The 27,540-nt window shown below is 50.6% G+C and overlaps 1 protein-coding gene across 1 annotated transcript in view; it reads right to left on the bottom strand.

Annotated features, from left to right (window-relative positions):
- Positions 1-27,540, bottom strand: part of adgrl2a (adhesion G protein-coupled receptor L2a) — a 325,186-nt gene that overhangs the window by 146,179 nt on the left and 151,467 nt on the right. Inside the window, exon 3 of the mRNA XM_078408143.1 lies at positions 27,275-27,488. Within this exon, the coding sequence (XP_078264269.1) occupies positions 27,275-27,488 (214 nt within the window). The remainder of the gene's footprint in view (positions 1-27,274; positions 27,489-27,540) is intronic.

Consider the following 27,540-nt stretch of genomic DNA (forward strand, 5'->3'; position numbering starts at 1 on the left):
TGTAGTTGATCAGCCATGATCACATTGAATGGTGGTGCTGGCTCGAAGGGCCGAATGGCCTCCTCCTGCACATATTGTCTATTGTCTATTGTCTATTGTCTATTGTCTATTCACACCAGAAACGCACCTATCCATGCTTCTTTTTCAAGATGCAAGATGATACCAGACGCAGGTGACTATTTGGGTGCTGGCCACAGAAGCAGATCTACAATCACACATTACAATCGCTCCACACCTACATCCTACATTGCCAACGGCTCGATTGTAATCATGCATTGTCTTTCCGCTGACCAGTTAGCACGCAACAAAAGCTTTTCACTGTACCTCGGTACACGTGACAATAAACTGAACTGCAAACTGCACCCATAAGATTAATAAGTCATAGTCATCTAGGGGCTGCCTCACAGCGCCAGAGACCCGGGTTCCATCCTGACTACGGGCGCCGTCTGTACGGAGTTTGTACGTTCTCCCCGTCACCTGCGTGGGTTTTCTCCGAGATTTTCAGTTTCCTCCCACACTCCAAAGACGTGCAGGTTTGTAGGTTAATTGGCTTGGTAAATGTAAACATTGTCCCTAGTGTGTGTAGGATGGTGTTAGTGTTCGGGAATCGCTGGTCGGCGCGGACCCGATGGGCCGAAGGGCCTGTTTCCGCGCTGTATCTCCAAACTAAATTAAACTAAACTATCCGGTCGAAGGAATCACAAAATGCTGGAGTAACTCAGCGGGTCAGGCAGCATCTCTGGAGGGAAGGAACGGGTGACGTTTCGGGTCGAGACCCTTCTTCAGACTGAACTACCCGGTCGGTCCATCATGGGTTCTGACCTCCCCGCCCTCGAAGGGATCTACAAGATTCGCTGCCCCAAAAAGGCCCGTTTCCTCGCTGTATCTTTCGTTTAGTTTAGTTTAGAGATACAGCGTGGAAACGGGCCCTTCGGCCCATCGAGTCCGCGCCGACCAGCGATCACCCGCGCACTGATTCTATCCGGTACAAATTACACAAGCCAATCGACCTCCAAACCTGTGCGTCTTTGGAGTGCGGGAGGAAACCGGAGCGCCCGGAGAAAACCCACGCAGGTCACGGGGAGAACGTGCAAACTCCGTACAGACGGCACCCGTGGTCAGGATCGAACCCGGGTCTCCGGCGCTGCGAGGCAGCAACTCTACCGCTGCGCCACCGTGCGGACTGTGTGTGTATCTCTCAACTCAGACAAAACAGCGCAAACGTTTCTGTTGCTATGGGAGTCCAAATGCATCTGCTCCATTGCCCTGTAAGTCACTGCCCCTGAAGGGAAATGCATTGTTTGATGGTATTCAGTAATTCTGGTGAGGAGAGCAAAATAATAGAAATCAATAGCAACTGGCTGCCAGAACATAACCCTGGGGCGGTGACGTATTGCCCAAGCACGAGAGACCATCGCCTGATGTTATACGCTGTAAGACACATCAGTCCAGTTTCATTTCTGGCCACAAAATGAACGCAAAATGCTTCGATGCCCCTCAGACTATCCTTGATCGGACCTTGCTTGCTTGAACCAGGTTGCGGTTAGTGTGAAGATGTTTATGGGTCAGGAAGTGGGTTTATGTTTCACGAGAATATTAGGAACCACATAGATCGCAGAAAACATTGACTCGTATCATGGCTGTGATATCAGCGTGAATCAGGGGTAGGAAGGACATTTAGGACTGAGATGAGGAAAAACCTTTTCACCCAGAGAGCTGTGAATCTCTGGAATTCTCTGCCACAGAAGGCAGTAGAGGCCGATTCACTGGATGTTTTCAAGAGAGAGTTAGATGGGGCACTTCGGGCTAAAGGAATCAAGGGATATGGGGAGAAAGCAGGAACGGGGTACTGATTGTGGACGATCAGCCATGATAGTATTGATTGGCGGTGCTGGCTCAAAGGGCCGAATGGCCTACTCCTGCATCTATTCTCCATGTTTCTATGTTTCTATGTAAACGTTATTCCCTTATCTTATCCTAACACTATCCTACACCCACTAGGGACAATTTTTACATTTACCAAGTCAATTAACCTACAAACCTGCACGTCTTGGGAGTGTGGGAGGAAACCGAAGATCTCGGAGAAAACCCACGCAGATCACGGGGAGAACGTACAAACTCTGTACAGACGGCGCCCGTAGTCGGGATGGAACCCGGGTCTCCGGCGCTGCATTCGCTGTAAGGCGGCAACTCTACCGCTGCGCCACCGTGACCGCCTAACATTCTGCAGCGCTACCTGATTCTCAATGTCAACATGCAGTCCTTGTACAGAAACAATATTAACAACAGCTAATTACAAAGCCTCTAATGAAGCAAAATGCCCGGGGATATTTCACAGGAACATGATCAAACAAGATTAGATCCCGAATCACACGAAGAAATATGACGGCAGATTAACACAGGATTAGTCTAAGGATAGACACAGAGTGCTGGAGTAACTCAGCGGGTCAGGCAGCATCTCTGGAGAACATGGATAGGTGACGTTTCACAGAGTGCTGGAGTAACTCAGCGGGTCAGGCAGCATCTCTGGAGAACATGGATAGGTGACGTTTCACAGAGTGCTGGAGTAACTCAGCGGGTCGGGCAGCATCTCTGGAGAACATGGATAGGTGACGTTTCACAGAGTGCTGGAGTAACTCAGCGGGTCAGGCAGCATCTCTGGAGAAAAAGGATGGGCAGCACGGTGGCGCAGCGGTAGAGTTGCTGCCTCACAGCGCCAGGGACCCAGGTTCCATCCCGACTACGGGTGCTGTCTGTACGGAGTTTTGTACCTTCTCCCCGTGGGTTTTCTCCAAGATCTTCGGTTTCCTCCCACACTCCAAAGACGTGCAGGTTTGTAGGTTAATTGCCTTAGTGAAGATGTCAAATTGTCCCTAGCATGTGTATGTGTGTGTGTATGTGTGTATATGCGTGTGTAGCATAGTGTTAATGTGCGGGGATCGCTAGTCGGCACAGACTCGGAGGGCCGAAGGGCCTGACAAAATGTGTAGGAAGGAACTGCAGATGCTAGATTACACTGAAGATGGACTCAAAACGCCTTTCTGGAGAGAAGGAATGGGTGATGTTTCGGGTCGAGACTTTTCTTTACTGACTTTACCTTGAACTAAACCTTATTCCCTTATCATGTATCTATCTGCACACTGTGGACGGTTCGAATGTAATCATGTATTGTCTTTCTGCTGTCTGGAAAGCACACATCAAAAGCTTTTCACTGTACCTCGGTACACGTGACAATAAACTGGACTGAACTGAACCGAAAATATCCAGGCACAGCTTTATGAAGTGGAAAATACACCGGTCAGCCAAAACATTATGCCCACCTGCCTAATATGCTGTTGGTCCTCCGTGTGCAGCCCCATACGCAGCAGGGTGCGATGCACTGTGTATTGTGACACATTCCTCCCGTGACCACCATTAACATTTTCTGTGACTTGTGCCACAGTCGACCTTCTGTCGGTTCGGACCAGACGGGGTCGCCTTCGTTGCCCTCGCGCATCGATGAGCCTTGGGCGCCCAACACCCTGTCTGTCGCCGGTTTGTGGTTTGTCCCTCCTCGGACCACTGTCGGTCGGTACTCACTACTGCTGACCGGGAGCACCCCACAAGCCTTGCCGTTTCAGAGATGCTCTGACCCAGTCGTCTGGCCCATAACAATTTGGCCCCTTGTCAAAGTCGCTCAGGGTCTTTACTCCTGCCCATTTCTCCTGCATCCAACACGTCAACTTCAAGAACTGACTGTTCACTTGCTGCCTAATATATCCCACCCCTTGAACAGGTGCCATTGTAACAAGATAATCAATGTTATTCACTTTGCCTGTCAGTGGTCATAATGTTTTGTACTGTGTGTGATGCAATGATAGAAATCCATGGGAATGATTGACCTGTGCATGAAGCATGGCCAAAGTCCTTCCATTAACTAAAAATCACTGCCTTCAATAATTAAATGCCAAATCATGATGTCAGGCCAACCAGAAGGGAATAAAAACCTGCAGATGCTGGTTTAAATCGAAGGTCGACTCAAAATGCTGGAGTAACTCAGCGGGTCGGGCAGCATCTCAGGAGACAAGGAATATTGGGTCGAGACCCTTCTTCAGACTGAAGAAGGGTCTCGATCCGAAACGTCGCCCAGTTCTTCTCTCCCGAGATGCTGCCTGACCCGCTGAGTAACTCCAGCATACACAACACTGCAAAACCTGATGGAGTAGCATGGTTTGCCTGACTTAGACTCTACCTCCTAAGTCAGGCAAACCATGCCATTTACCAAAGGCTTGCAACGTTGGGACTGTCCACAGCAGTGGGTGAGATGATTCATTGCTCAACGTTTGCCAATGCTTCACGATTAGTACTCCATCAGGTTTTGCAGTGTTGTGTATTGCACTTAGAAGAGCATTGTGTTTGGTTCTGGGCACCATGTTATAGGAAAGATGTTATCAAGCTGGAAAGGGTACAGAGAAGATCTACGCGGTCACGGTGGCGCAGCGGTAGAGTTGCTGCCTTACAGCGAATGCAGCGCCGGAGACCCGGGTTCCATCCCGACTACGGGCGCTGTCTGTACGGAGTTTGTACGTTCTCCCCGTGACCTGCGTGGGTTTTCTCCGGGATCTTCGGAGATCTTAGAACTGAGATGAGGAAAACCTTTTTCAGTCAGAGAGTTGTGAATCTGTGGAATTTTCTGCCTCAGAAGGCAGTGGAGGCCAGTTCTCTGAATGCATTCAAGAGAGAGCTAGATAGAGCTCTTAAGGATAGCAGAGTCAGGGGTATGGGGAGAAGGCAGGAACGGGGTACTGATTGAGAATGATCAGCCATGATCACATTGAATGGTGGTGCTGGCTCGAAGGGCCGAATGGCCTCCTCCTGCACCTATTGTCTATTGTCTCCTCCCACACTCCAAAGACGTGCAGGTTTGTAGGTTAATTTACTTGGTGAATGTAAAAACTGTCCCTAGTGTGTGTGTGTAGGATAGTGTTAGTGCGCGGGGATCGCTGGTCGGCGTGGACCCGGTGGGCCGAAGGGCCTGTTTCCGCGCTGTTGTATCTCTACACTAAACTAAACTAAAGCGTAAAACCTCGATACTCTGGGTCTAACTAAAGGAAAAAAAAAAGCAGTATCGATCTTGCTCTTGAGAGCTCCAATTGCCCACGGCAGCTGGAACCCCCGTGGGGGGCAGTGAGCTGGAGATATTTTGTAAAAGCTTTCTCTGCTCTGCTCTGAAGGTTAAGGTAAACTGGTGGGCTTGGCGAGAGATAAAAGCAGCGATCTGAAAACCAAGAGGGGATGATTGATCTCGCTGCCAACATCTTTTCGTGTTTGAATATGCCGGTTGACACGGGGAGAGTATTATCCACCCAAGGCTAGCCTGTGAAAAGCCCGCACCCTTCTGCACAACTTGCAAGACAGCACGGAGCAGGCCGAGTGCAATCTACAGGGCGCACGTTAAAGACGGGAAAAAAAATCCCCAAAAAATCAATATCCTCGATCATCTGATTTAGCAGCGTGTTCCTGTTTTGGCAAGATAACATTTGTTCTCCTCGGCCAAAACTCTCGGGAACGCGAAAGAGATCATTAGATGGATTTCAAGAACGCTTTGCAAGTCCCTGCCACCTTCTAAAGATAAAATTCTAAAAGGACTGGGCGAGCTAGACGCAGGAAAAAATGTTCCCAATGTTGGGGGAGTCCAGAACCAGGGGCCGCACTCCAGTGGAAGAATGGAGGCTAAATCACTGGATGAATCTAAGAGAGAGTTAGATAGAGCTCTAGGGGCTAGCGGAATCAAGGGATTTGGGGAGAAGGCAGGCACGGGTTACTGATTGTGGATGGTCGGCCGCGATCGCAATGAATGGCGGTGCTGGCTCGAAGGGCCGAATGGCCTCCTCCTGCACCTATTTTCCATGTAATAAAGGGGAGGCCATTGAAAACTGAGATCAGAAAAAAATCTTTTCCACCCAGAGAGTTGTGAATTTGTGGAGGCCAATTCACTGGATGAATTTAAGAGAGAGTTAGATAGAGATAGACAATAGACAATAGACAATAGGTGCAGGAGTAGGCCATTCAGCCCTTCGAGCCAGCACCGCCATTCAATGCGATCATGGCTGATCACTCTCAATCAGTACCCCGTTCCTGCCTTCTCCCCATACCCCCTCACTCTGCTATCCTTAAGAGCTCTATCCAGCTCTCTCTTGAAAGCATCCAACGAACTGGCCTCCACTGCCTTCTGAGGCAGAGAATTCCACACCTTCACCACTCTCTGACTGAAAAAGTTCTTCCTCATCTCCGTTCTAAATGGCCTACCCCTTATTCTTAAACTGTGGCCCCTTGTTCTGGACTCCCCCAACATTGGGAACATGTTTCCTGCCTCTAATGTGTCCAATCCCCTAATTATCTTATATGTTTCAATAAGATCCCCCCTCATCCTTCTAAATTCCAGTGTATACAAGCCCAATCGCTCCAGCCTTTCAACATACGACAGTCCCGCCATTCCGGGAATTAACCTAGTGAACCTACGCTGCACGCCCTCCATAGCAAGAATATCCTTCCTCAAATTTGGAGACCAAAACTGCACACAGTACTCCAGGTGCGGTCTCACTAGAGGCATCAAGGGATATGGGGAGAAGGCAGGCACGGGTTACTGATTGTGGATGATCGGCCATGATCACAATAAATGGCGGCGCTGGCTCGAAGGGCCAAATGGCCTCCTCCCGCACCTGTTTTCAATGTTTCTATGTTTCTTCACCCTGGCCCAACTCTCCGAGTCGTGTTGGTTTCAGTTTGCCACACACACACGCACGAGGTCCTGAACTGCAGGGATAGCTTGGGCAGGTTCGGATTTTACGGGACTCTATCCTGTACGAAACATTATTCCGGAGGAGGTAATACTATCGCAACATTTGGGTCATTTAGGCAGGTACATTGATGGTAGTTCAGTTTAGTTTATTGTCATGAGTACCGAGGTACAGTGCAAAGCTTCTGTTGCGTGCTAACCAGTCAGCGGAAAGACAATACATGATTACAATCGAGCCGTCCACTGTGTACAGATACATGATAAGGGAATAACGTTTAGTGCAAGGTAAAGCCAGCAAAGTCCGATCAAGGATAGTCCGAGGGTCACCAATGAGGTAGATAGTAGTTCAGCACTGCTCTCTGGTTGTGGTAGGATGGTTCAGTTGCCTGATAACAGCTGGGAAGAAACTGTCCCTGAATCTGGAGGTGTGCGTTTCCACACTTCTGTACCTTTTGCCCGATGGGAGAGGGGAGAAGAGGGAGTGGCCGGGGTGAGACTGGTCCTTGATGATGCTGCCGGCCTTGCCGAGGCAGCGCGAGGTGTAGATGGAGTCGATGGAGCGGAGGTTGGTTTGTGTGACGGTCTGGGCTGCGTCCACAATTCGCTGCAATTTCTTGCACCGGAACATCACGCTGCTACCAAAGCGATCCCGCCCCCTCCCCACTCCCTCCCCCCCCCCCTTCCTCCCCACTCCCCACTCCCTGTCTCCCGATCAGAAACACTGCCGTATACAGGGGTCAGCACTTGCAAAGGTGCCATGATCCACACAAACAGGAGCAGGGAAATAATAAATTAACAAAATGTCATTATCCCTTGCCAGAGGCTGTTATTCTGCTGTGTTCTCTGAAGATTAAAGAGAGAGAGAGAGGGGGGGTTGGGAGAGAGGGAGGGAGAGAGAGAGAGAGAGAAAGAGCGAGGGGGGGGGAGAGAGAGAGAGAGAGAAAGAGCGAGGGGGGGAGAGAGAGAGAGAGAGGGAGAGAGAGAGAGAGAGAGAGAGAGAGAGAGAGAGAGAGAGAGAGAGAGAGAGAGAGAGAGAGAGAGAGAGAGAGGAGAGGAGAGAGAGAGAGAGAGAGAGAGAGAGAGAGAGAGGAGAGAGAGAGAGAGAGAGAGAGAGAGAGAGAGAGAGAGAGAGAGAAGAGAGAGAGAGAGAGAGAGAAGAGAGGCGAGAGAGAGAGAGAGAGAGAGAGAGGGGGGGAGAGAGAGAGAGAGGGGGGAAATACCTAATGAATCTCGAACAAATAATAGACAGACACAAAAATGCCGGAGCAACTCAGCGGCACAGGCAGCATCTCTGGAGAGAAGGAATGGGTGACGTTTCGGGTCCAGACCCTTCCTCAGACTGAGAGTCAGGGGAGGGGGGAGAGGAGAGGTATGGAGGGGTGAGGTGTGAAATGGAACAAATACCCGGGGAGTTAGAATGGGAAGCTTACTGTCTCTAGATAGAGCTCTTAAGGATAACGGAGTCAGGGGGTATGGGGAGAGGGCAGGAACGGGGGTACTGATTGAGAATGATCAGCCATGATCACATTGAATGGCAGTGCTGGCTCGAAGGGCTGAATGGCCTCCTCCTGCACCTATTGTCTATTGATTCAGGAATAGATAAAGGAGATGGTCACAGCCCCAAGACTGACCATCCAGCCAGGAGATAAGCGGTCACGTTTCCACACTAAAACCATTGTACGTACCACTTGTCTGAGGAAGAGAACGTCCCAATGCTTAATTAAAAATGATTTGTAGACTTATCTGGAGTTTGAAATGAAAAATTGGAACGCTTACAACGATTAGGCAGCAGTTTAAACTCATTAAAGATGAATTCGCCACATGCCAATTAAACATTAAACGCTATAAATTGGGGGTGCGGCACGGTGCGCAGCGGTTAGAGTTGCTGCCTCACAGCGCCGGAGACCCGGGTTCCATCCCGACCACGGGCGCTGTCCGTACGGAGATTGCACGTTCTCCCCCGAGACCCGCGTTGGGTTTCCTCCGGGCGCTCCGGTTTCCTCCCGCACTCCAAAGACGTGCAGGTTTGTAGGTTAAATTGGCTTTGGTCAAGTTGTAAATTGTCCCCTCGTGCGCGCGGGGGTAGTGTTTGCGTACTCAGGGGGCGATCGATCGCCGGGCGACGCGGATCGACTTCAGAAACGTTTACACAGGTACGTGGATAGGACAGGTTTAGTTCAGTTCGTTTATTGTCACGTGTACCGAGCGAGGGAGAGGGAACGGGGCCAAACGCAGGCTGGCAGGACCTAAACGCCGTTGAGAGACACCACCATCATAAACATAGAAAACAAGTGCAGGAGGAGGCCATTCGGCCCTTCGAGCCAGCACCGCCATTCAATGTGATCATGGCTGATCATCCACAATCAGTAACCCGTGCCTGCCTTCTCCCCATATCCCTTGATTCCACTAGCCCCTAGAGCTCTATCTAACTCTCTCTTAGATTCAACCAGTGATTTAGCCTCCATGCTTAGACTGGAGTGTGGTCCTGGTTCTGGACTCCCCCAACATTGGCCTCCACTGCCTTCTGTGGCAGAGAATGCTCAGGGTGGCGCAGCGGTAGAGTTGCTGCCTTACAGCGAATGCAGCGGCCGGAGACCCGGGTTCGATCCCGACTACTGGTGCCGTCTGTACGGAGTTTGTACGTTCTCCCCGTCACCTGCATGGGTTTTCTCCGAGATCTTCGGTTTCCTCCCACACTCCAAAGACGTGCAGGTTTGTAGGTTAAATGTAAAAATTGTCCCTAGTGGGTGTAGGGTAGTGTTAATGTGCGAGGATCGCTGGGCGGCACGGACCCGGTGGGCCGAAGGGCCTGTTTCTGCGGTGTATCTCTAAATAAAAAAATTCCACAGATTCACAACTCTCTGGGTGAAAAGGTTTCTTCTCACCTCAGTTTTAAATGGCCTCTCCTTCATTCTTTGACTGTGTGTGGCCCCTGGTTCTGGACTCCCCCCAGCTCCACTATCGTACCTGCATACACCACCACCTCTAGCAGCACGTACCAGGCCCCCACCACTCTCAGTGTAAATAACCCTGAGCATCTCCTTGAAACCTTCCCCCTCTCGTCCTGTAGCTACTGCATATCTTTATTGTCTTTATTCTAAGGGATCGGACGAGCTAGATGCAGGAAAAATGTTCCCCATGATGGGGGAGTCCAGAACCAGGGGTCACGCAGTTTAAGAATAAAGGGGAGGCCATTTAGGACTGAGATGAGGAAAAATCTTTTCACCCAGAGAGTTGTGAATCTGTGGAATTCTCTGCCACAGAAGGCAGTGGAGGCCAATTAGATAATAGATAATAGACAATAGGTGCAGGAGGAGGCCATTCAGCCCTTCGAGCCAGCACCGCCATTCACTGTGATCATGGCTGATCATCCACAATCAGTACCCCGTTCCTGCCTTCTCCCCATATCCCAGTTTCTCCCAGGAACATGTAGGTTAACCTATGATGAGCGTTTGTCAGCACTGGGCCTGTACTCGCTGGAGTTTAGAAGGATGAGGGGGGGCACGAAGGGCCTGTTTCCGCGCTGTGTCTCCAAACTAAACTAGTGTACTGGGTGATCGCTGGTCGGCACGGACTGGGTGGGCCGAAGGGCCTGTTTCCACGCTGTGTCTCTGCACTAGACTAAGGGGGAGGGTGTTGATCAGAATGCCAATCGTCCCGAGGCACTTTGTTTCCATGGAATCGTTGGGCTGTTGTGAAACAGGAGCGTGTTACAATACTGAACACTCTCGTTCAGAGTCAGACCTGACATAGCCCCGAGCAAATTCAATTACAGTTGACCATGCGCGAGGCTGGTTCCTTTCATGTCTCCACACAATTTTCATGGGTTTAATTTGGAAGAGAAAAAAAAGCATGAATTTTACAGCAGATTCCTTTCTTTTACGATGGGACAGATCGAACAGTCTCCGCGGCACTCAGTAACATGAGGCAAGGAGAGTGTAATGGCTTCATCAGCACAAATCTAATTTCACCTTCAGTGCAGGTCAGAGAGTGAAACAGTGGGGAAACAGGCCCTTCGGCCCAACTTGCCCACACCGGCCCACATGTCCCAGCTACACTAGTCCCACCTGCCTGCGTTTGGTCCATATCCCTCCAAACCCGTCCTATCCATGTACCTGTCGAACAGTTTCTTAAACGTTGGGATAGTCCCGGCCTCAACTACCTCCTCTGGCAGCTCGTTCCGTACACCCACCACCCTCTGTGTGAAAAGGGCTTGGTCCAGTCGGTTGGAGCAGGGATGAGATGTGAGTTTTCTCGGGCAACCAGTTCATAAGATCAGAGGTTTGTTAGTTGCAGGAGCAGAATTTGACCATTTGGCCCACCAAGTCGATTCCACCGGGCAGCACGGTGGCGCAGCGGTAGAGTTGCTGCCTCACAGCGCCGGATACCCGGGTTCCATCCCGACTACGGGTGCTGTCTGTACGGAGTTTGTACGTTCTCCCCGTGACCTGCGTGGGTTTTGTCCGGGATCTTCGGTTTCTTCCCACACTCCAAAGACGTGCAGGTTTGTAGGTTAATTGGCTTGTAAATTGTCCGTAGTGTGTGTAGGGTAGGGTTGAGAGGGGAAGATAGATCAGCCATGATTGAATGGTTTAGTTTAGTTTAGTTTAGTTTAGACGGTGTGGAAACCGACCCACCATGTCCGCGCCGACCAGCACATTTACACACACACACTGGGGACAATTTACGTTTATTATCAACCCAATTAACCTACATACCTGTATGCTTAGTTTTGTTTCGAGATACAGCGCGGAAACAGGCCCTTCGGCCCACCGAGTCCGCGCCGACCAGCGATCCCCACACATTACCACTAACCTACACACACTAGGGACAATTTACATTCATACCAAAGCCAATTAACCTACAAACCTGCTCGTCTTTGGAGTGTGGGAGGAAAGTGAAGATCTCGGAGAAAACCCACGCGGGTCACGGGGAGAACGTACAAACTCCGTACGGACAGCGCCCGTGGTCGGGATGGAACCCGGGTCTCTGGCAGCTCTACCGCCGCGCCACCGTGCCTCTCGGTCGCTTCTCGGCCTTGCGGCGAAGATCAAGTTCGCAGTGTCTCTCAATGAAACTAAAGCATCGGGAAATAAAGAGGCTGAAGGATAGGAATAGAAGAGTTTGCCTGAGGAGATCCGTGAGAATTAAAGCAACAGGGGAAATAGTGAGAGGGGAGGCCTCAGGGAACGAGGCCCAACCCTGCTTCTAATTTACACCAATGACCCAGATTCAGAAACTCATCACAGAGTGGACAAGTTGGCAGATGATGCCAGCTCCCCAGGAGGGGCGGACGAAACAAAACTCATTTGGAGCATCGTGAGCAGTTTCGAGCCCCATATCTGAGGAAGGATGTGCTGGCTCTGGAGAGGGTCCAGAGGAGGTTTACGAGAACGATCCCAGGAATGAGTGGGTTAACGTATGATGAGCGTTTGTCGGCACTGGTCCTGTACTCGCTGGAGTTTCATAGAAACGTAGAAAATAGGTGCAGGAGGAGGCCATTCGGCCCCTCAAGCCAGCACCGCCATTCATTGTGATCGTGGCTGATCGTCCACAATCAGTAACCCGTGCCTGCCTTCTCCCCATATCCCTTGATTCCACTAGCCCTTAGATTCTCTCCAACTCTCTTTTAAATCCATCCAGTGAATTGGCCTCCACTGCCCTCTGTGGCAGAGAATTCCACAAATTCACAACTCTCATCTCAGTTTTAAATGGCCTCCCCTTTATTCGTAGACTATGTGGCCCCTGGTTCTGGACTCCCCCTACCTTGGGAACATTTTTCCTGCATCTAAGTTGTCCTTTTATAATTTTATACGTTTCTATAAGATCCCCTCTCATCCTTCTAAATTCCAGTGAATACAAGCCCAGTCTTTCCAATCTTTCCTCATATGACAGGCCCGCCATCCTGGGGATTGACCTGGTGAACCTACGCTGCACTGCCTCAATAGCAAGGACGTCCTTCCTCAAATTAGGAGACCAAAACTGCAGTTTTGAGCCCCATATCTGAGGAAGGATGTGCTGGCTCTGGAGAGGGTCCAGAGGAGGTTTACGAAAATGATCCCAGGAACGAGTGGGTTAACGTGTGATGAGAGTTTGTCGGCACTGGGCCTGTACTCACTGGAGTTTAGAAGAATGAGGGGGGGGGGACCTCATTGAAACGTACAGAAGAGTGAAAGGCCTGGATAGAGTGGATGTGGAGAGGATGTTTCCACTAGTGGGAGAGTCTAGGACCAGAGGGCACAGCCTCAGAATTAAAGAAGGTTCCTTTAGGAAGGAGATGAGGAGAAATTTCTTTTGTCAGAGGGTGGTGAATCTGTGGAATTCTCTGCCTCAGAAGGCAATGGAGGTCAATTAAGGATAGTGGAGTCAGAGGGTATGGGGAGAAGGCAGGAATGGGGTACTGATTGAGAATGATCAGCCATGATCACATTGAATGGTGGTGCTGGGGTGAAGGGCCGAATGGCCTCCTCCTGCACCTATTGTCTATTGTCTATTGTCTGTCTATTGACGAGGCTTCCTGCAAGGATTAGGAGCTTCGTCATGAAGCAAACCGAAGGCACAAAGCAATTTCCATCTGAAACCCTATTTGTTCCCCGGTCGCCTCTCATTTGTTTCCGAGCAGCTGCGCTCGTGAATGTTGGTCGAGCGGAAACGTTGAACTGACAGCAAACACATTTCAAGGTGGAAGCCACGCTTCCAGCCCTGCTCCTCGGCATCATCCACGGTTACATTCATCCGCGACTTTGCCGCGGCGCGGTGGCGCAGCAGTAGAGTTGCTGCCTCGTGGCGCCAGAGACCCGGGTCCCATCCCGACTACGAGCACGGAGTTTGTACGTCTTCCCTCCGTGACCCGCGTGCGATTTCTCCGGGGTCTCCGGTTTCAACAGACAATAGACAATAGGCAAACGGCAGCATCTCCGGAGAGAGAAGGAATGGGTGACGTTTCGGGTCGAGACCCTTCCTCAGACTGAGAGTTTCTGTTGCCGAGGAGTTTCAACAGAATTGCTTGGCTCATTAAAGAGGCCTGGCCAGGCAAGGGGGGTCACTGATTGTGGACGATCAGCCACGGTCGGAGTGAATGGCGGCGCTGGCTCGAAGGGCCAAATGACCTCCTCCTGCACCTTATTGTCCATGTTTCCATGTCGCCGGTGGGAAGCTGTCCGATGGATCGCCGGTCGGTCGGCGTAACCGGGGGGACGGACGTGGAGAGGAGAGGAGAGGGGAGGAGAGGGGAGGGGAGAGGAGAGGAGGGGAGGGGGGATGGGAGGGGAGGAGAGAGGAGAGGAGAGGAGAGGAGAGGAGAGGAGAGGGGAGGGGAGAGAGGAGGGGAGGGGAGGGGAGGAGAGGGGAGGAGAGGGGAGGAGAGGAGAGGAGAGGAGAGAGAGAGGAGGGGAGGGAGGGGAGAGAGGAGGGGAGGGGAGGGAGGGGAGGGGAGGAGAGGAGAGGAGAGGAGAGGAGAGGAGAGGAGAGGAGAGGAGAGGAGAGGAGAGGAGAGGAGAGGACAGGAGAGGAGAGGAGAGGAGAAGAGAGGAGAGGGGAGAGGAGAGGAGAGGAGAGGAGAGGGGGTTCGTGGTAACTGTTCCAGTACATTGAGCGTGTGGGCCGACCAGACTTCGAATACTGGCGACAAAACATGGTGGTGCCCGGGTGTGCAAAAGGATTTCACCGTGCAGATGCACATGCACATGTGACACATGGAACTCTATTGACTATGCACCCCACGTTGCTATTTATGAAACACACGTTTCACACGTTTCAGAACCAGGGGCCACATACAAAGTCTTAAAATAAAGGGGAGGCCATTTAAAACTGAGATGAGAAAAAACTTTTTCACCCAGAGAGTTGTGAATTTGTGGAATTCTCTGCCACAGAGGGCAGTGGAGGCCAAATCACTGGATGGATTTAAAAGAGAGTTAGATAGAGCTCTAGGGGCTAGCGGAATCAAGGGATACGGGGAGAAGGCAGGCACGGGTTATTGATTGTGGATGATCAGCCATGATCACATTGAATGGCGGTGCTGGCTCGAATGGCTTCCTCCTGCACCTATTGTCTATTGTCTATTGATATGGGGAGAAGGCAGGCACGGGTTATTGATTGTGGATGATCAGCCATGATCACAATGAATGGTGGTGCTGACTCGAAGGGAGCAAATGGCCTCCTGCTGCACCTATTTTCTATGTTTCTAAGTTCTTTATCATCATTCATACATCATGTCCACCATTTTGCTGAGGGGCGGACATGTATATTGAGGTTTTTCTGTTGTACCACCCCTTTCAATGGCCTTAACAATGTACACTCATGTTTTTTTCCCCCATCTGCCAGATAAAGTCCGTCTTAAAACAACAATGAAAATCGTGTAGTTTAGTTTAGTTCAGAGATACAGCGCGGAACAGGCCCTTCGGCCCACCGAGTCCGTGCCGCCCAGCGATCCCCGCACACTAACACTATCCTACACCCACTAGGGACAATTTTACATTTACACCCAGCCAATAACGTACAAACCTACATGGCTTTGGAGTGTTGGAGGAAACTGGAGTACCCGGAGAAAACCCACGCTGGTCGCGGGGAGAACGTGCAAACTCCGTACAGGCAGCACCCGTAGTCGAGATCGAACCCGGGTCTCTGGCGCTGTGTGGCAGCAACTCTACCGCTGCGCCACCGTGCCACACAAATATCAATAATAGCCTCTAATCCTCTTGATCCAATTTGGGTAAACCCAGGGAATTTCACAAATCTCCCCTTGTTCCAAAAGAGATAAGGTCATAAATGATTGGAGCAGAATTAGGCCATTCGGCCCATCAAGTCTACTCCGCCATTCAATCATGGCTGATCTCTCTCTCCCTCCTAACCCCATTCTCCTGCCTTCTCCCCATAACCCCTGACACCTGCACTAATGAAGATTCCATCTATCTCGGCCTTATAAATGTCCACTGACTTGGCCTCCACAGCTTTCTGTGGCAAAGAATTCCACAGACTCACCACCCTCTGACTATAGAAATTCCTCCTCATCTCCTTCCTAAAGGTACGTCCTTTAATCCTGAGGCTGTGACCTCTGGTCCTGGACTCTCCCAGATAGATAACCCCAATCGAGAGAAGAAAGAGCAACGGAGACCAGCTGCCCATTCAAGACAAACCACCATGCTATTCATTGGTGTAACTCAGCGGAACAGGCAGCATCTCCAAAGAGAAGGAACGGGTGACGTTCTTGGTCGAGACCCTTCTTCAGACTCCCAAAGTTACACCAATATCTCTGGCTATAATGAGGAAGGGAAGCCAATCTGAGGTCATCAGGTCATCAGTGATAGAAGTGAGCAGAATTAGGCCATTCGGCCCATCAAGTCTACTCCGCCATTCAATCATGGCTGATCTATCTCTCGCCCCCAATCCCATTCTCCTGCCTCCTCCCCGTAACCCCTGACACCCGCACTGATCAAGACCAATCAAGTCCTAGTCACACACACACTCACTCACTCACTCACTCACTCCCTCCCTCCCTCCCTCCCTCCCTCCCTCCCTCCCTCCCTCTCTCCCTCTGCACCATCCCCCCACACACACTCCCCTCTCCCTCCCTCCGCCCAACTCTCCCATGAGACTGAAGAAGGGTCTCGACCCGAAACGACACCCATTCCTTCTCCCCAGAGATGCTGCCTGTCTGTCCCCTGCTGAGTTACTCCGGCATTTTGTGTCCACCTTCGATTTAAACCAGCGCCTGCAGTTCCTTCCTACGCATGGTATTCATTGGATTGGTTTCGCCCCGAATGGAATCCATCCATTCTAAGCTGGATATTTTCCTCTGACCCCATCACGTTTCGATATTGCCAGGGAATAAAAGCTCCCTGAAGCCTGTGTTTATGCAGATGTACGTAATAAATATTTTAGAAATTCAGAGGCTGACTCCTCGGATTTGGGAGTAAAATGGATGAATCTATTTACAAACAGCTCAAAAGCAATAATGAACTGTTTTCTTTTATTTATGGGTTGTTCTTGGAATTAAGCAGCGGCCACATTATCTTCCTCTCCTTTCTTACTCCTGTCAAGCTTTCTTGCATCTATTTTAACAATGGGATTCAACTTTCTTAGCCAACGAATAAACTACTGTTATCCGCTAATCCATCAACATGCTGTGGACTCATGGAACAAGAGGATTTGGGCGTTAGAGTCGCTGCCTAACGGCGCCAGAGACCCGGGTTCGATCCTGACTACGGGGGCTGTCTGTACGGAGTTTGTACGTTCTCCCCTGCGTGACCTGCGTGGGCTTTCTCTGGGTTAGGGGTTGCCAACTTCCTCACTCCCAAATAAGGGACAAGGTGACGTCACTGCCCCGCGCCCCACGTGACCTCACCCAGCCAGCGGCCACGTGCTCCCACTCCACCAATGGTGGCCGCCCGGGCCGTGAGGCGGGTTGCTATGCAACCTCCGTTAGGTGGCGCCCGGGCCTCCACTGTCCGGGACTACAGTGGCCCCTGGGTCTACAGTGTCCATGGCCTAGTGTCCAGGCCTACAGTGTCCAGGCCTACAGCGTCCGGGCCTACAGTGCCCGGGCCTACAGTGTCCGGGCCGAAAGCATCCGGGCTTACAGCATCCAGGCCTACAGTGCCCGGGCCTACAGTGTCCGGGCCTAATACGGGACAAGGGCAGTCCCGTATGGGACAAACCAATTTAACCCAAAATTCGGGATATCCCGGCTAATATGGAACATTTGGCAGCCCTTCTCCGGGTGCTCCGGTTTCCTCCCACACTCCAAAGACTTGCATTTAGAACCCATGCGATCACAGGTAGAACACAACACCACCATATAGACAGCAATGGAGATCAGGATTGACTTCAGGCTGCTTGAGCTGTGACAATGACCCTACTGTTCTCAGATCCTTACAAGCTTAGGAAGTTCTGCATGTCCCCAACAACTCTCACCAACTTCTACAGATGCACCACGTGGAAAGCATTTAATCGGGACGCATCGCATCACGGTTTGGGAAACAGCTCCGCCCAAAACCGCAAGAAATTGCAGCTAATTGTGGACGCAGCCTAGACCATCACACAAACCAACCTCCCTTCCATCGACTCCATCTACACCTCACGCTGCCTCGGCAAGGCCAGCAGCACAATCAAGGACCAGTCTCACCCCGGCCACTCCCTCTTCTCCCCTCTCCCATCGGGCAAGAGGTACAGAAGTGTGAAAACGCACACCTCCAGATTCAGGGACAGTTTCTTCCCAGCTGTTATCAGGCAACTGAACCATCCTACCACAACCAGAGAGCAGTGCTGAACTACTATCTACCTCATTGGTGACCCTCGGACTATCCTTGATCGGACTTTACTGGCTTTACCTTGCACTAAACGTTATTCCCTTATCATGTACCTGCACACTGTGGACGGCTCAATTGCAATCATGTATTATTGGCTGGTTAGCACGCAACAAAAGCTTTTCACTGCACCTCGGTCGGTACACGTGACAATAAACTAAACTGAACAAGTGCAGGAGGATGAGGGGAGATCTTATAGAGGAGTATAAAATCATGGGAGGAATAGATCGGGTGGATGCACAGAGTCTTTTACCCAGAGTAGGGGAATCGAGGACCAGAGGACATAGGTTCAAGGTGAAGGGGAAAGGATTTAATAGGAGTCTGAGGGGCAACTTTTTCACACAAAGGAACAAGCTGCCAGAGGAGGTAGTTGAGGCTGGGACTATCTCAACATCTAAGAAACATTTAGACAGGTACATGGATAGGACAGGTTTGGAGGGATATGGACCAAACGCTGGCATTGTTCGCTGAGGGGGCAGGTGACGATGAAGCAATAAGGAGATCTTACGCCACAAGGTCATGTTCAGTAGTGATCGGAGCAGAATTAGACCATTCGGCCCATCAAGTCTACTCCGAATCGTGATAGTCATGGCTGATGGATCTCTCCCTCCTAACCCCATTCTCCTGCCTTCTCCCCATAACCCCTCACACCCATACTGATCATGAATCTATCTGTCTCCATCGTGAAGATGTCCATTGACTTGGTGAAGGTAGACACAAAATGCTGGAGTAACTCAGCGGGTCAGGCAGCATCTCTGGAGAAATGGATAGGTGACGTTTCACAGAGTGCTGGAGTAACTAACTCAGCGGGTCAGGCAGCATCTGTGGAGAACATGGATAGGTGACGTTTCACAGAGTGCTGGAGTAACTAACTCAGCGGGTCAGGCAGCATCTGTGGAGAACACGGATAGATGACGTTTCACAGAGTGCTGGAGTAACTCAGCGGGTCAGGCAGCATCTGTGGAGAACACGGATAGGTGACGTTTCACAGAGTGCTGGAGTAACTCAGTGGGTCAGGCAGCATCTCTGGAGAGAAGGAACGGGTGACGTTTCAGGTCTAGACCCTTCTTCAGACTTGGCAATGAATGAATTCGACAAGAACGGCTTTCCAAATGATGAATGCTCCTACCCTCCACCCCCACCAACCCCCTCTGTCCCAAAATGCCCCTTCGCAAGAGAACTGTCATCATTGGCAAAGTTGGCAGTTCGCGGGCTTCATTTTGATGGAGAGCCTATGGTCTACCTGCTTCCGTACGGGTGTGTGTGGAAACAGAGAAAATAGGTGCCCCATTCGGCCCTTCGAGCCAGCACCGCCATTCATTGTGATCATGGCTGATCATCCACAATCAGTAACCCGTGCCTGCCTTCTCCCCATAATCCCTTGATTCCACCAGCCCCTAGAGCTCTATCTAACTCACTCTTTTAAATTCATCCAGTGAATTGGCCTCCACTGCCCTCTGCGGCAGAGAATTCCACAAACTACAGGGCCAAAACGTCGCCCGTTCCTTCTCTCCAGAGATGCTGCCTGACCCGCTGATCCACTCCAGCATTTTGTGTCTGACTACGGGGTGATGGCCGCCTGTATTTGCCGACGTTTCCTGGCTTCTTTGACGCTGTGCAATGAAGTGAACTCTCTACGTGTTCTGTTGATTAGGTAGCTCAGGGGGAAAGATGTTTGGATTAAGCGGCTGGGATTATTACCATGTGTTTTGCATCTTGTTTTCTGCTCCGGTGGGGACTGTATCTAATTCTCAGTCAGGAGATACGCTGGCCTTGGATTTTAAATTGACTGCACTCTCCCCCCCCCCCCGTTCCTCTCCCTCGATTCCCAGTGACTCTGGGCCCTTGGGACGCAGGCGAAGGAAGAGCTGTGACTCAACATGATTACGAGTTAACCCTTGGAGACCTCATGCTGTGACGTCTGTATCTGTACACTGTGGACGGCTCGATTGCTAATCAGGTGTATTGTCTTTCCGCTGGCTGGTCAGCACGCAACAAACGCCTCTCACCGTACCTCGGTACACGTGACAATAAACTAAGCTAGACTTAGGGCGGTCACGGTGGCGCAGCGGCAGAGTTGCTGCCTTCCAGCGAATGCAGCGCCGGAGACCCGGGTTCGATCCCGACTACGCGAGCACGGAGTTTGCACGTTCTCCCCGTGACCTGCGTGGGTTTTCTCCGAGATCTTCGGTTTCCTCCCACACTCCAAAGACGTGCAGATATGTAGGTTAATTGGCTTGGTACAAATGTGAAAATTGTCCCTAGTGGGTGTAGGATAGTGTTAGTGTGCGGGGATCGCTGGGCGGCGCGGACCCGGTGGGCCGAAGGGCCTGTTTCTGCGCTGTATCTCTAAACCAAACTAAACTAAACTGTTGATAGACACAGAAAACTGGAGTAACTCAGCGGGACAGGCAGCTCCTCTGGAGAAAAGGTATAGCTGACGTTTCGGGTCGAGACCCTTCTTCAGACTGAGAGTCGGTGGGGAGCGAGAGGGAAATGAGAGATCTAGATGGTGATGCAGAGAGATGTTGAACAAATGAATGAAAGATAAGCAAAAAAGTAACGATGATAATGGAGACAGAACATTGTTCGCTGTGGGCTAGGTGAAAATTAGTTACGGACAATGAAACTCAACAGGAAGACTTTGAAGCTGGTACAACTTGGGTGGGGGAGTGATGGAGAGAGAGGAGATGCAAGGGTTACTTGACATTGGAGAAGTCAATGTTCATACCGCTGGGGTGTAAGCTGCCCAAGCGAAATATGAGATGCTGTTCCTCCAATTTGCGCTGGGCCTCACTCTGACAATGGAGGAGGCCCAGGACAGAAAGGTCAGTGTGGGAGTGGGAGGGGGAGTTGAAGTGTTTGGCAACCGGGAGATCAGGTAGGCCCAGGTGGACTGAGGGAAGGTGTTCAGCGATACGATCGTCCAGTCTACGTTTGGTCTCATCGATGTCCGTGAGTCCGCGCACCTTGAACAACGGATGCAGTCGATGAGGTCGGAGGAAGCGCAGGTGAACCTCTGCCTCACCTGAAAGGACTGCTGGAGTCCCTGGAAAACTAAACTAAACTGTGACCTTAGAGGATGAGGGATCAACACAGGAGGGAAAAGCAAGTGTCGACCATCAAGTCCACTCCGCCATTCAATCATGGCTGGTCTATCTCTCCCTCCTAACCCCATTCTCCTGCCTTCTCCCCATAACCCCTGACACCCGCACTGATCAAGAATTGCTCAATCTGTTCCTTAAACATATCGTATAAGAAAATAACTGCAGATGCTGGTACAAATCGGTTTATTCACAAAATGCTGGAGTAACTCAGAGGGTCAGGCAGCATCTCAGGAGAGAAGCAATGGGTGACGTTTCGGGTCGAGACCCTTCTTCAGACTTTAAACATATCCACTGACTTGGCATTTCCACAGGCTTTAAACATATCCACAGCCGTCTGTGGCAATGAGTTCCACGGATTCACCACCCTCTGGCTAAAGAAATTCCTCCACATCTCCTTCCTAAAAGAACGTCCTTTAATCCTGAGGCTGTGCCCTCTGGTCCTAGACTCTCCCACTAGTGGAAACATCCTCCCCACATCCACTGTATCCAGGCCGCTCACTATTCGGTAAGATTCAATGAGGTCCCCTTCATATCTATCTTCATTCCCATCCTTTTAAACCCTCCCACACCCCAACCTCATGGTTTAGTTTAGTTAAGTTTAGTTTAGAGATACAGCGCGGAAACAGGCCCTTCGGCCCACCGAGTCCGCGCCGACCAGCGATCCCCGCACATTAACACTATCCTTCACACACTGGGGACAATTTACATTTATACCAAGCCAATTAAACTAAGAAACTGCACGTCTTTGGAGTGTGGGAGAAACCGAAGCTCCCCGAGAAAACCCACGCAGGTCACGGGGAGAACGTACAAACTCCGTACAGTACAGCACCCGTAGTCGGGATGGAACCCGGGTCTCTGGCGCCACCGCTCCGCTCTATAACCATTTAATGGTTGATTAAATGATTGCCAATGTACCCCTAGTGTGCAGTTGGGTGGTGGAATCCAGAGGGGAGGGGTTGATCATAAGATCATAAGATCACAACATCATTAGCGCTAGGAGCAGAATTTGGCCATTCGGCCCACCAAGTCTACTACGCGCCATTGAATCATGGCTGATCTCTCTTTCCCTCCTAACCCCCCTCTCCTGCCTTCATTTGATGTGCATTTGAGGGGAATAAGATGGGCTTAATGAGGAAAAGACTTGAAAATATTGGGCGCTAATGTGTCATCTCTCCGCATTATTAGCACAACTAATCAGGGTAACACGGCGTAATGTTGGTTCCCTCGGTGGCGCAGGGCCATTAGCAGTCTAATGTCACTTGAGACCTTTACCACAGTCACAGACGCATGACTAGGTTTGTACTGCTGCCATGTCTATCAACATTAATCTCAACGATGTCTCCAACTAGGGTTGCCAACTGTCCCGTATTAACCGGAACATCCCGTATTTTGGGCTAAATTGGTTTGTCCCGTAGGAAGGCAGGAACGGGGTACTGATTGAGAATGATCAGCCGTGATCACATTGAATGGCGGTGCTGGCTCGAAGGGCCGAATGGCCTCCTCCTGCACCTATTGTCTATTATCTATTGTCTATCCTTGCAATCCCTCATCCTAACAGCTCATCTCGTTAAACAGTCAAGGCAGCTGTGTTTCCTCAGCGATTCGCTCGATACTTCAACAGTTCTTGTCCTTTTTGCACGTTAGCGCTGGTCCCCCGACCAACAGGGACCGTGAACCAACTAGTCACGTTCACTGATCTTCTGCTCAGGGTTCAGACACAAAGAAAGCTGGAGTAACTCAATGGGTCAGGCAGCATCTCCGGAGAGAAGGAAAAGGTGATGATAAGATCACCTCTCATCCTTCTAAATTCCAGTGTATACAAGCCTAGTCGCTCCAGTCTTTCAACATACGACAGTCCCGCCATCCCGGGAATTAACCTGGTGAACCTACGCTGCACGCCCTCAATAGCAAGAATGTCCTTCCTCAAATTTGGAGACCAAAACTGCACACAGTACTCCAGGTGCGGTCTGACTAGTACAACTGCAGAAGGACCTCTTTGCTCCAGTACTCAACTCCTCTTGTTAAGAGCGAGGGTAGGAACACAGGTGGAGGATAAGGAGTTAAAGCAGAGGCCAAAGTCGACCATGTGTGGCTTCTGAAATGGGATTGGAAGAGACAGGCGTGGGTTTCAGATAGAGTGGCGCCAAACCCCATTCAGGCACGCATTTTAAATTAATTCCTTAATGTTCAGCTGCAATAAAAAGACGTACGCCAAACCCCCCAAAAAGATGAAATAGATCGTGCAACCCTGACAAGCAATGATGAAGAGCAGGAGGGAGCTGCCTACACGCCGACAGACCCCTGGCTCTGCTGCCACATGTTCGAGGTGCAGAAACCTCCATCAGCAAGACCTGCTGAGCTGCGTGTTAAATGCTCTATCTGCTCGGTGAGAAAGTGCTGGGTAAGGCAAAAGCAGGCGGAAATACGAGTGGGTCAGTCGGGCACCTTGGTTGATGTGGGCGACATTGGCTGAAGGGTTTGTTTCTCTGCTCTAATACTGTGTGTGTGTGTGTGCGTGTGTGTGTGTATATGCGTGTGTGTATATGTGTGTGTGTGTATATGCGTGTGTGTGTGTGTGCGTGTGTGTGTGTATATGTGTGTGTGTGCATGCGTGTGTGTGTGTATGTATGTGTGTGTGTGTGTGTGTACATGTATATATATATTGATATATATATATTCACAAAATGCTGGAGTAACTCAGCGGGTCAGGCAGCATCTCGGGAGAGAAGGAATGGGTGCCTGCAATTGTCCAATATCCCTCTACACCGTACCTATCCATATACCTGTCCAAATGTCTCTTAAGTGTTGCACCACACATGCCATGCAACCGGATAGAGAGAGTCTCTGAGTCCTGAAGGATCGCTATCCCCTGAACAGCACGGTGGCGCAGCGGTAAAGTTGCTGCCTTCCAGCGCCAGAGACCCGGGTTCCATCCTGACTACTGGCGCTGTCTGCACGGAGTTTGTACGTTCTCCCCGTGACCTGCCTGGGTTTTCTCCAGGTGCTCCGGTTTCCTCCCACACTCCAAAGACGTGCAGGTTTGTCGGCTAATTGGCTTCGTTAAAATTGTAAATTGTCCTCCAGTGTGTGTAGGATAGTGTTAGTGTGTGGGGATCGCTGGGCGGCACGGACTCGGTGGGCCGAAGGGCTCGTTTCCGCGCTGTATCTCTAAACTGAACTAAATAGAAGCCACAATTGAGAAACAAGCAAGAGAATTCTCCCCCTCGGCCAGTCTTTATTGGATTCCTTTGGACACTTGATGTATTGAGAAATCAAACGGAGAATTATTATCTTTGGAAAGGCAGCAAACAAGAAAAAAGGCTAAATAATTAAAAGACCAATTTGCCGAACAATTTTTCTTCCCGCACTTCGAAATGACTGTCTAACTTCATTTAGTGAGAAAATCAATATCTCATTTACTTCATCAAATGCTCAATTCTTCAGATCTGGATCTAAATCTTAATTTATCGAGCACCTTTTATTACCTTGGAAAGCATGATAATCCATTAAATATAATTGACCTACTACAGTTCCCATATTTCTCATCTGAAAACACGGTGGACATTTTGTGCCCAGAAAGCTCTCAAAATGTCTGAAAATAACTGCAGATGCTGGTACAAATCGAAGGTATTTAATTCTCAAAATGCTGGAGTAACTCAGCGGGTCAGGCAGCATCTCAGGAGGGAAGGAATGGGTGACGTTTCGGGTCGAGATCCTTCTTCAGTATACACTGGAATTTAGAAGGACGAGGGGGGATCTTATTGAAACATATAAGATAATTAGGGGATTGGACACATTAGAGGCAGGAAACATGTTCCCAATGTTGGGGGAGTCCAGAACAAGGGGCCACAGTTTAAGAATAAGGGGTAGGCCATTTAGAACGGAGATGAGGAAGAACTTTTTCAGTCAGAGAGTGGTGAAGGGGTGGAATTCTCTGCCTCAGAAGGCAGTGGAGGCCAGATCGTTAGATGCTTTCAAGAGAGAGCTGGATAGAGCTCTTAAGGATAGCGGAGTGAGGGGGTATGGGGGAGAAGGCAGGAACGGGGTACTGATTGAGAGTGATCAGCCATGATCGCATTGAATGGCGATGCTGGCTCGAAGGGCTGAATGGCCTACTCCTGCACCTATTGTCTATTGTCTATTGACCCAAAACGTCACCCATTCCTTCTCTCCTGAGATGCTGCCTGACCTGCTGAGTTACTCCAGCATTTTGTGAAATAATGTCTAAAATGTCTGAATTTCACCCAGCCGAAAACTGATTGAGGGTCTTTTTTGTTTGTTGAGGAAACAATTAATGTTCAGAACACTGGGGGAAAAACTTTCATAAGTTTATGTTCATAGATTCTAGGAAAAGAATTAGGCCATTTGGCTCAAGTCTACTCTGCCATTCAATCATGGCTGATCTATTTTCCCTTCTCAACCCCATTCTCCTGCCTTCTCCCCATGACCCCCTGACACCCGTACTAATGAAGAATCTATCTATCTCTGCCTTAAAAATATCCACTGACTTGACCTCCACAGCCTTCTGTGGCAAAGAATTCCACAGATTCACCACCCTCTGGCTAAAGAAATTCCTCCTCATCTCCTTCCTAAAGGTACGTCATAAGTTCGTAAGTGATAGGAGTAGCATTAGGCCATTCGGCCCATCAAGTCCACTACGCCATTCAATCATGGCTGATCTAACTCTCCCACCTAACCCCGTTCTCCTGCCTTCTCCCCATAATCTCTGACACCTGTACTAATCGTTTTATTCTGAGGCTGTGCCCTCTGGTCCTAGACTCTCCCACCAGTGGAAACATCCTCTCCACTTCCACTCTACCCAGTCCTTTCACTATCTCTGCTTTCCTTCACGTTAGTGTCACAAGACATTTCACATCTAAAACCAGGGTAGGGGGAATCAAGAACCAGAGGACATAGGTTTAAGTGAGGGGGGGGGAAAGATTTAATAGGAACCTGAGAGTCAACATTTCTACTCAGAGGGTGGTGGGTGTATGGAACGAGCTGCCAGAGGAGACAGTTGAGGCAGATGCTATAACAGATATTTAAAAGATGTTTGGACAGGAACTTGGATAGGAAAGGTTTAGAGATATGAGCCAAAAGCATGCTGAGGAAAGTAGCGTAGATGGGGCATCTTGGTCAGCATGGATGAGTTGGATGATTGGGCCTATTTCCATGCTGTATATAGGGTTGCCAACTGTCCCTTATTTGACATCTCGTATTTTGGGCCATATTGGTTTGTCACTTAGGGACCGCCCTTGTCGCGCATTAGGCCGGGGGGGGGGGGCGCTGTAGGCCCGGACACTGTAGGCCCGGGGGGGCACTATAGGCCCGGACACTGTAGGCCCGGACACTGTAGGCCCGGGGGGGCGCTATAGGCCCGGACACTGTACGCCCGGACACTGTAGGCCCGGGGGGGCGCTATAGGCCCGGACACTGTAGGCCCGGACAGTGTAGGCTAACGGAGTGTGTTGGGGGAGCGGGGTCGAGTGTGTTCGCTTAACGGAGGTTGCGTAGCAGCCCGCCTCCCGGCCTGGGCGGCCGCCATTGGTGGAGCGGGAGCACGTGGCCGCTGGCTGGGTGAGGTCACGTGGGGCGCGGGGCGGTGACGTCTAAATTCCAGTGTATACAAGGCCAGTCTGAATGCATTCAAGAGAGAGCTAGATAGAGCTCTTAAGGATAGCGGAGTCAGGGGGTATGGGGAGAAGGCAGGAACGGGGTACTGATTGAGAATGATCAGCCATGATCACATTGAATGTCGGTGCTGGCTCGAAGGGCCGAATGGCCTCCTCCTGCACCTACTGTCTATTGTCTATTGGCAGTCTTTCCTCACATGACAGTCCCGCCATCCCGGGGATTAAACCTGGTGAACCTACGCTGCACTGCCTCAATAGCAAAGATGTCCTTCCTCATATTAGGAGACCAAAACTGCACACAATACCCTAGATGTGGTCCCACCAGGGCCCTGTACAACTGCAGAAGGACCTCTTTGCTCCTGTACTCAACTCCTCTCTTAATGAAGGCCAAACCATGCATCTTAGCACCAGCGATACGAATCTGAGGAAGGAGAGGAGAGATTCGCCCCTTACCTCTGGGTCATGATCTTGAAGGCATCCGCGAGGTAGCACTGGACGTTCTCCATCTGGAAGAGGTCCGCGTCGCAGATCTTGTCGTCCGTCCGCCCGTAGTTGGCGCTCTCGATCACGATGACGTCGCTCCCCGGGCAGCGCAGGTCGATGGGGTAGCCCTCGCACGACAGCTCACGGCGCACCAGGCCAAAGGGCAAGGCCGCTCGGCTGAAACCTGCCAGACACACAACGGGGGAACACCACGGTGAGGCGGGCTGGCGTCGGGC

The sequence above is a fragment of the Rhinoraja longicauda genome, chromosome 11, assembly GCF_053455715.1.
Source record: "Rhinoraja longicauda isolate Sanriku21f chromosome 11, sRhiLon1.1, whole genome shotgun sequence".
In the NCBI taxonomy this organism is placed as follows: domain Eukaryota; kingdom Metazoa; phylum Chordata; class Chondrichthyes; order Rajiformes; family Arhynchobatidae; genus Rhinoraja; species Rhinoraja longicauda.